Source organism: Sardina pilchardus, chromosome 15 (assembly GCF_963854185.1).
Source record: "Sardina pilchardus chromosome 15, fSarPil1.1, whole genome shotgun sequence".
Lineage (NCBI taxonomy): Eukaryota > Metazoa > Chordata > Actinopteri > Clupeiformes > Clupeidae > Sardina > Sardina pilchardus.
Window position 1 is genome coordinate 33083156 of NC_085008.1, and position 10159 is coordinate 33093314.

The 10159-nt window shown below is 44.5% G+C and overlaps 1 protein-coding gene across 2 annotated transcripts in view; it reads right to left on the reverse strand.

Annotated features, from left to right (window-relative positions):
- Positions 1–8727, reverse strand: part of lim2.2 (lens intrinsic membrane protein 2.2) — a 35462-nt gene extending 26735 nt beyond the window's left edge. Inside the window, exon 1 of one of the 2 annotated variants that reach the window (XM_062556429.1) lies at positions 8666–8727. Coding sequence is in view for 1 of the 2 variants with exons in the window: in XM_062556428.1 (XP_062412412.1) it covers positions 7487–7531 (45 nt within the window). In the remaining variant the exon portion in view is untranslated. Of the gene's footprint in view, positions 1–7486; positions 7560–8665 lie in introns of those variants that run through there. The other variant, XM_062556428.1, reaches the window with a different exon arrangement.
- Between the last annotated feature and the right edge of the window lie 1432 nt (positions 8728–10159).

A 10159-nucleotide genomic window follows, 5' to 3' on the forward strand; every position in this document is an offset into this window, starting at 1 on the left:
GAATAAATACATTTTTTTGGAAGGTAACATCACTTTTTCATTGCTTAATTAATCATAGCATATAAGCTTACCATTCTTAACATCCAACTACTTGGTAACTTTCTAATGTAGCTTGGCATTTTCTGCCTCTCGGATGCGCGCGCAGCCAGTATAGTTGGTAAACGAGAAACCTATGTATATCAACAATAACAGCAATATCAACAGTCACAACAGTGTCCACGTCCACTGGGTGTGCAAGGGACCAGGCAGAGTCAGCTAGTCATGTGCGGAGCATAGCTGTGTTTTTTGGTTTGTAAAGGACACAGCAGGAGAAGGGTGAGCTGGGTTTGTGGCGGCTGGAAGTCTGCAGGTGTGCAACGGACCGGGCAGAGCCAGCCGGGTGTGTGAGGGAGAGAGCAGCGTCTGTTGGGAGTGTGAAAGCCACAGATTTCAGAGCCACCCTGAGGGGCTGGGCAAAGCCTGCTCTGTGTGTTAGAGACACAACAGGATCTGTTGGGTGTGTGAGGGATGGGGTACAGCGCATTGTGTATGTGAGGGACACAGCTAGATCCATCGGGTGTGTGAGGGATGGGGTACAGCGCATTGTGTATGTGAGGGACACAGCTAGGTCCATCGGGTGTGCGAGGGGTGGGGCAGGGCAGAGCCTGCAGGTACTGTGGAGCAGAGTCTCTCAGGTATGTGAGGCACACAATAGGATCCACCAGGTGTGTGAAAGACGCAGCGGACTCTGTCTGGTGTGTGGTGCTGTGCTGCAGATGGAGAAGAGGCCGTCAGCTGTGCTGTGTTGTGCTGCAGATGAAACAGGGACCGATGGTTGTGATGGCAATGAAGCAGAGGTTGACCAAAGACTGTGTGGTGTGTATGGGACAGAGAAGAGGTCGGTTGAACAGGTCAAACTGCAGGATGTTGTCAATCCACATCTGCGTCCTGTCTGAGGAATCCCCTCAGATCCTGCTGTATCAGGGAGTACAGGTGCTCCATCACGATGAGTTGTTCTGCACAAGCACACAAGCACAAGCAAAAGACATGAGACATGTACTAATCAAAAGACAGAGCTGGTCACAGTGCTTAATAACATTTCCTGGGGAGATGTAACAGAAGAAGGTAACGTTGGCAACACTGCTTGAGCTCCCATGTTTACAAAAAGTAACGTTTCGACCCTTGGGTCTTTCTCAGGCAAATGAACCAATACTCTAACTAAGGTTACACTATGTCTGTGGTCTCCAAACGTTCACAAAGAGTGGACCTCCAGAGATCGCCAGGGCCATTGATGAACTGACCACAGATAGATCGCACCATCGCGCTCATACTATGCTAGACTACCGTTGACAACATAGCGATATTTCATGACATAATCGGACACATACGCTTATATAACGCGAGGACATTAACAATATACTTCTGAACAAATAAATACATGGTATGAATTCATAATTTAGGCTACTGTAGTGCGACATTTCATCAAAAGCCTCGTTTGTATGTGGACAAACCTACGATGCTAAGATAGCCATCTGATACCTTAAAACCAGCGTCAGTATTGTAACAACTACGCCATAACATCCCACATAAACGTGAAAATTAGACCCATAACAAATTAGATTACACTTCTTACCTTGGGTTAATGAGTAGTGAGGAAAACCCATTGTTTTGAGTCCATAACGCGTGTAGCCCATCGATGGCTTTGGTGTAGCTAGCTCCACGGAACTACTTACTGTGGTCAATATCTTCTTCTTCTTCATATGGCGGTTGACATACTGTGCTCAATAGCGCCACATCGCATATACCTGTACATAGTGGCCAAAAAGAGCGTTGCACCACTACCTGGGGGGGAGGTGGGTAGCTCTTGCGCTTGAATACATAGTAAAGCTGTCAGTCAAAACGCATCAGCCAATAGGAATGCACCCCACAGACACCCACCCACATGTGAAGTTTGTGCCAGAATCGCAAGCAAAGAAACAGGCAGCGCAAACGCGAGAGCCAGAATCGAAACTGAAAAAGCCAGGAGCAAACAAACGAATGATGTCGCTGCAAATGACTGTTGTTATTGTAAACCAAAAGACAAGTTATTCAAACAGTTTTTTTTTGCAACTACACAAATAATTTGTTTGCGAGTTTAGATTTTTTTTTTCGACTTTATTTTTTTTGTTTAGATTTTGTATTTGATATTTTGATTAATTGATTTTTGTTTGAATTAGAAAAAGTATTGTTTGAACATTTTGGCACAAACGAAACTCCATAGAAGAGGAGAAATCACCTTTTTAAGCAGCGCGTGCACAACGGGAATGACAGCAAATGTGTTGAATCTTCGCCGGGTTTAACAGTCAAAACGTTTTTTCCGTGAAATGCGTCCACGATATGAAACTGTAGACTGTATACAGTCGAATTATGCGAAAACGTGAAATTCAACATTTTAACCCGGAAGTTTGTTATTGTTGATTTTCTCAAAATAACGTTGTGCGCAAAACGACTGATTTCGCTGTGAATGGTCACATATGACTATCATTTTCTGTGTGTGTGGAGGGTCGAGCAGAATCTTAGATGGCCACTGGTGTGAATGATCACACAATATTCAATATTAGGTTACTGATGATTAAATCACCAAATACACAAAAATAGTTTTTTTAAAAGCATCGAAAAGTATCGAAATCACAATTCTTGACTTAGTATCGAGATCGAAACAATAATTTTGGTATCGTGACGAGTGCGGGACAAACTTTTGGTCACCCCCGACAGAATCTCACTCCAAGGTTTTTTGAAAAGTTGGCAGCTCTGTCTCATTAGGTCACCATGTTGAGTCATAGTTGTTTGTGCTCTTTTGCTATAGTTTGGGTTTTCTGGTTCTTTCCAGTTTTCCAGTTCGCATCTGTTTTACACTTTCAACCAGCTGGCACATTGCCCTCACTCCTACTTGAGTGGAAAGTCCCCTTTCTCCCATTTCACCCTGATCCAGTACATGTTGGTACATGTTGGTACATGTTGTTCTTTTCTCATAAGTGTATGGTATTAAAGGTTATTAATGTATCCTACTACTATGTGTTATTCAAACAATATAAAAGGAAAATACACCACAGTCTTCTAATGGACCAGGTTGGTATTACTTTTTAACTTTGTAACTTTTATACTTTTTGAACTATTAAATAAAAACTATGAAAATTTCCCCATAGACTTAACATCGCGATTATGACATCATAATAGGGCAATTAGAATCTTATGCCAGGTGGCCAGCCCCACCTGCAGCAGCTAGAGTTCTCAACGGGCCGGATCGGCCCGAAAAACCCGACGGGACCCGAGGGTTCGGGCCGGGTTCGGGTCAAAAAATAGATGACCCGATGACTCGGGTCGGGTCGGTCCTCGGGCTTAATTTTCCGCTCAGTGAAAAAAAAAAAAAAAAAAAAATTATCGCTGTTGTTTACCGCGAATCATCATGAATTTCTCCTTATGGATCAATAAAGTCTATCTATCTGTACCGTACAAGAAAGTCTGGCTGCTGCATGAAACGTGCATGCAATCATGGAGCGGGGACAGACGTGACGCTGTGTTGGGAGATGGAAGGACAGAGCTTGCAGCAACTCATGTGTTCTGTTCTGTTGCACCGCACCAACATTTATTAGTTCCAGTGCAAGTTCTAAGTAGCCGTCCCCTTGAACAAAATAAAATGGCAGTAGATTGTTGCTGGGCAATAGGCTACGTCTGTTGCTGGGCAATAGGCTACGTCTTAATGAATAGCTAACAACTCATCATAGTGAAGCGTGTATGAAGCGGTTATTGAAATATCATGCTCTGTGGATGATTCTGCCTTTTTTAATAGTAAGAACAGTAAGTTTCCCCATTTATATCGTGTTTCTATTGTGGAAAATATCGTTTCACTAGGTTTTTACGTGGGTTAGGTTGGCCACGGCACATAATTGTGCCCTTAACGACCGTCCGTCTCCATAGGATAACATGGGAAAACTCGACCGCCGGCGTCGGGCCGCGGGCCGGGTTCGGGTAGATCATTCATATTTATGTGTCGGGTTACATCGGGCTCGGGCTCTGAAAGCCACGGGCCGGGTCGGGTCGGGTTGTAATTTTCAGGCCCGTTGAGAACTCTAGCAGCAGCTCTCTCTCTCTCAAGCCTCTAGCACGCTCCTCCGTCTGCGTCACGCGCACGCGGCACTGGACTTTGACGTGCGTCATTTTAGACGCGTATACGAGGCATACTCCAATGTCTGTTGTCCTGAATGCACGCCAGCCGATCAAGGTTAGCGCCTGCGCACTACGAATTAACTGTAGCTGAGTTTCCATTACAAATATGCGCAAAAACTTTGTCGATATTGTCTTAATGTCGAAAATCAAAATTTTCGCAATTGCGGTGTTTCCATTACATTCGGCTAACTAAATTAAAATCTCGTGTATTCTCGCGTGCTGTAAGTCATTAGGAGACATGGTGGTTATCAACATTACCCAGATTTACACTAAATGCATTCAAATTGCCACCACGGCACGCTGAGTATCATTCAGTCATTAGGCTATAAGCCATCAGCGGAGGAGGCCTACGTTTTGGTGGGGCAGAAACATCAAATTAAAAATGACATATTTCACAGGAGTTTGTTGTAGTAGGCCTATGCTTAAATGATAATCATGTCACAGCCATGTCAGTGGAATATTTCGTAGATCAGCCCAGTTGATTAGTTTCTAAAACTAGAATCTAGAATCTAGATTTCTTTCAGCACCGTTCTCATCACGTTAAACCAGCAAAGCATAGCAACGTTGTTGCTATGGGTAAACAAAACTAGTTGAGCGGTTGCGTAGCCTATGCAGCGTTTTTGAGAAAGTATTGTCGGCGAGTTCACAGCTGTGGATTCAACATTTTAGAATGACACGAGCCACTTTTAATGAAAAAAATATATATTTTTTAACATTATTCTCCCGGTGCCACTTCCTGTCGACAGTCTTCTTCGTCGGTTTCGTTCCTCCTAACATCCGGTTGTTGGATCACGTGACTCGTCAGATGCGAAAAAAGTGTTTCCATTGCAGTTTTGCGAAATATACAAATTTCGATACGCTCGAAATACCACCTCACCCGAGCGCAAAAACTTTTTATCGAAATATGTGAGTTTTTTCGAAATGTGTGTATTTCCATTAAGCACATTTCTTTTCGCAACTCTTAATTTGCGCAATTTAATGGTCAATGGAAATGCAGCTTGTGATACTCTGGGATGTGCGACCACTGAACGAAGTAGGCTAAGAGCCAGGGAAGGAGTGTTCCACACTTAAATACAAAAGATGCAGCTGTTAGATGAGGAGAAGCACCACGAGTACTTTTGCATGTCTGCTGAAAAGTTTGATGAGTTGGTTCGTCACATCTCTCCATTTATCATCCACCAGAACACGCACAGCACACCACACGTAGGCTAGCATTCAAATAGAAACGAATGCGTTAGCTTATAGCTAATGTCTATGAGAAATCCCATAGAGATGCTAACGGTTAGCATAATCGATAAAAGTATAAATTTAGAGCGAACTTCAGTCCATTTACACAACTTGGATTACATAGGAGGTGTTTGTTTACAACTGAGTATTAAAATACTCAAAGGCTAATGTTTTGTCTCCATATAAAACGTTACCATGTAGGGAAAACACAAGTAAGTGTTCTTCTGTCTCTGTTTGTTGCGTTGTTTCTGTTCGTGCTCCACCTACTGGAGTGGCGTGTTTACAGCAGTTCCGTTTCACACATGCGCAGTCTACGCGTGAAAGAGACGCGCGGTCTTAAATTTTGGTCGACTCAAAAACGCGACGCATGCCGTAAAAATGACGCAATTCTCGTCACGCGCTCACCAGTGCCGCGTGCGCGTGACGCAGACGCGCGACCATACTCGGGCCTTCAGGCTTTGAGCATACAGTCTCTCTATGAAGACTACATATCCTGTTAAACTGTTTCCTCTGTCCTCAACTGTTTCAAAATAAAAGTCCTCACTGCAATAATACACTATTAAATCATTTAACCATTGAAACTACTCAACTATTTAACTGTTCAACCATTCCAACTGTCAGTTATCATCAACTTTGCCTCCAATCAACTACATGAAACCTCCATTTACCTAGCAACCAACATAGCAACCATTACAATTAAGCGTTTATGACCGTTTCCATAGCAACCAACATGATTATACTGCAGTAACTTCTTGTTTCCTGATAGTGGCCACCATGGATACCCTAGCAACAAATGTTTCAGAATAAAAGTCCTTACTAGCAAGTTAGCTAGTTAGCATGGTTAACATAGTTAGCATTTTTAGCATAACTGCTAGAAATCATTTTCCTTGAATGCGGAATATACAAATACAAATATAACACCGGGGCAATGCTACAGCGGACTTAAACTGCCACCTTGTTGCGATAAGTTGTAATTCAATGTGCGTGAATTAAGTGGCCACTTCTAAGGTAACCCACTGTAGCCTACTTCCATGCAATAACATGGCCTGATAGCCTAGGCTACTACAGACTAATCATTAGGCTACTTCTATAATCATGGAGCATCGATTTGGGCGAATGCAATGTTCAAGAAAACAGGCACGAGAAGGGAGATGATTTTCTGACGATTCAACAATGAAACTGAGTTGCGCAAAGTCACCCAGTTTCTGGTTTGCCAGACAATATTTTCTGTCGCTAAAATTGGCAAAAGTCGCTAAAGCTAGCAACAAATAAGTCACTAAATTGGCAACACTGAGCACTGAAAGACCAAGAAAGTGACTTTGAATTGACTTCCAGGTCACAGCAATCGGAAAAAAAATAAATATCAAAATCAGTTAGCCCTGAGTCCGTTTTTTAAATGTTCTACTTTTGATCTGACCACGAAATCAAAAGTCTGAAAAACAAAGCGTTATTTTCTTCTTCGTATCACATTCATAAACAAATAATGAAATAACAAGTCATTTTTTTATTTTTGATTCTTAATTGAATATCAAATGAACGAAGCATACACGGACCCTATGAGAATAAATACAGTATGTACATTTGCAGATAAATAGACACTATGGGTGGGATAGGGTAATGCTGTTGTCCAGAGGGAGGATGCGACTGGGAATGTCCGCCTCCTTGTTGTCCCTGTCAAGGTTGCATGGTCTTGGACACTTCAACAGGCAACTCAACAAGCAAAAGCAAGATAGCATCCTGTGACCAAGACTTGCAATGACGCCTGTCTGTCTGAGACATCTGGAAGTGTTTTGAACCTCTATATGGGGTTCATACCTGGCTGCAACCGCTTTTCCCTTGACCAGGGCAGTTAATCTCCTAGTGGCCCCAGAGGTGGGGGCAATTAGTGCCTATTAGTGGTCTCTGTAAGCCACTACGGACAAGAGTGCATTAGCTAAGTGCACAAATAAATACAGTTATTGAAACATCCAGTCTTACAGTAACCTCCACCTCACACGGGGTCTGTGACGTCACCAGCAGTGGAGAAGGCCATTTACGTCCAGAAGCTGACTCAGCAGTGGAGAAGGCCACTTACATCCAGAAGGTGACTCTGCAGGTTTGAGATGAAGAGGCCAGCCATGCACCGGGCGCTGCTCTCGTGGGACACAGCTGGACGCGGTATAAATTCGGCCCCCCGAAGCCCCCGTGAAAAAGACTGCGGGGGCAATTAATTAATCTACCCCTTTCGCGGCCATGAATGTGAACTGTCCACACAGCACAGGCCACATCAGCACATTTCAGCCCTCACCATGCTGCCCCCCCCCCCCCATCCCACCCCCCCACCCTCCAACACAGCAGAACTGGCCTGTGGCGTTCAGCAAAGCCTTGCACTGCACAATCCAACATTCATCTGCTAAATAGCTGTTCTGTAGGGAACCTCAGAGAAAGCTGAAAAACAGGAAAGAGCTCTCCGATGGACACAGCCTCTGCCCATGAACAAACTGGCCCATTGTATTAAACAGTCATCGCCGTCGTTTTCCAACACCAACAGAAACAACAACAACAGCAGCAGCAGCAACAGTAGCAACGCCATAGTGCTCGAGCCTGAATTTGTTTAAACCGGTGTTCTGCCGCAGCAATAAGGCAGATGCTAAGCTCTGATTTGTTTAAGCGGAATTCAGGGTGAGGATTCTAGAACATCTGACAGTTGTGACTCAGTTTGCCATGGTTACGCCAGGATATAGTTATTCTCCTCTAGTGTGGTTACGCTGATGTAGTCCTGCGTCTTATGTAAACAAGGACCTCTAAACAAGAGCCTCTGTGGTGATGTGTTGGTGTCAAGTGTGTGTTACGTGTTAGTGTGAGCAGTGTAAACAAGAGCCTCTGTGGTGATGTGTTGGTGTTAAGTGTTTAAGTGTTTAGTGTTTAAGTGTTACGTGTTAGTGTGAGTAGTGTAAACAAAAGCATCTGTGGTGAGGAGTGTTACTGTTACTGTACTTGTTCTCACTCTGGTGATGTGTTAGGTGTTAAGGTACTTTTACACTCACTATGGAGATGATGTGTTAGTGTTAAATGTTGTGTAGATCCATTGTGTATGTGTTACACTGACTCTTTCTCTCTGTGTATGTGTTGTCTTAATTGTTATATTAGCTTTGTGTACTCAACGTGTGCCATAACTGTGTTATATGGTAGTGGTGGCGCGTGTGTGTGTGTGTGAGTACCTGAGATGGAGGTGTATTTGTGTGTGCGTGTGTGTGTGTGTGTGTGTGAGTACCTGTGATGGCGGCGGTGTGTGTCTCCCCAGTGTGCGGCTGCAGGCTGAGGGTCTCTGCTTTTTAAAGCGCCAGGGCCAGCTGGCTTTATCTCCACCACAATGGAGCGAATGATCCAGCGCAGCACGTGAGCAGTGAGCTCATCCCTCTCTCTCTTCTGCTACAGTACTGTCATCACTCCATCCCCCCTCCACTCCCCCCCCCCCCCCCCCCCACACACACACACACAGTTCTCCTAGTCTCCAAATCCAGTGGGGGGGTGCCACACGTGTGTCAATCACACTCTCTCTCTCTCTCTCACACACACACACACACACAGACACAAACATGCGTATCTCCCTCTCAGTTTGTTCTGCCCAGAAATTCTTTAAAGGCTATGCCTGCAATTCTTCTAGCAGGGTTCCCACTCTAAGTCACAGGTAAAATTCAATGACGTTTTAGGCTAAGCCTCATTCCCACTGAAGATATCTTAAAACTCTCAACAGGTTCCCCCTTATTTACTACAGATTCCAACACACCCCTGCTGCAAAAAACAGCCTGACCACCCAAGATGGTTGACCAGCTATAGGCCAGCAAAGCTCTTGCAAAAACACACCTTCTGCTGGATGGTAATTCAGCTGGTTTTGCTTGCTGTACCACCTGAAGCTCGTCATTTTAGCTGGTGTTGCTGGACTACATTGCTGGTTTTTACTCGCCATGCCAGCTTATGTTGGTCATTCTAGCAAACCAGCATGACCATCTTGCCAATAATGGCAGGCTGGTCACCAGCAAAACCATCTTACACCAGCTGTATCCTACATGACGGGCTGATCACACCAGCATGACCAGCTTCTTCAGATGGTCATGCAGGTCAACCTAGTGGCCCAACACGCTATAGGCTACCAGCAAAGACCCGCGAACATCAGCAGCATAAGCTGGTTTCTAGCTGGGGTTTTTTTCAGTAGGTTAGTGGCCCAACCAGCTACAACAGCAAAGTCCAGCAAACACCAGCAGCGTAAGCTGGTTTCTTGCTGTTATTTTCAGTAGGGTAGCTGCCCAACCAGCTACAACAGCAAAGTCCAGCAAACACCAGCAGCATAAGTTGGTTTCCAGCCGTTCTCTTCAGCAGGGACAGCTCACCATGCCCATACAGCTCTGCCCTCAGTGCCCAGCGGCTTCCCCTGCACCCCCCAACAGCCGTCCACGAAGATGTAGCCTATTTCTTTGGAATTAAGTAAACAACTCTATTTAAAACCTTTGTTTAAGAAATTGGTAGGCTGGGTAAGCCTGCCATTTGGATTTCATCCTACAGCTCAGGCTGGAAACCTGCACATCTATCTCTCCTGCTTCCTGTCCACATCACAAACTAGCTTATCCAAAAGGTGCACCCAGATAGTTGGTATGATTGGTTGAAGGATATCCAAAAGCATACAGTCACTTATGCCCCTTTTTCACGCCTCTTGTGCAGATGGAAATAAAGCGCAGACTCCCCAGACTAATGTTCAATCTTCAAACAT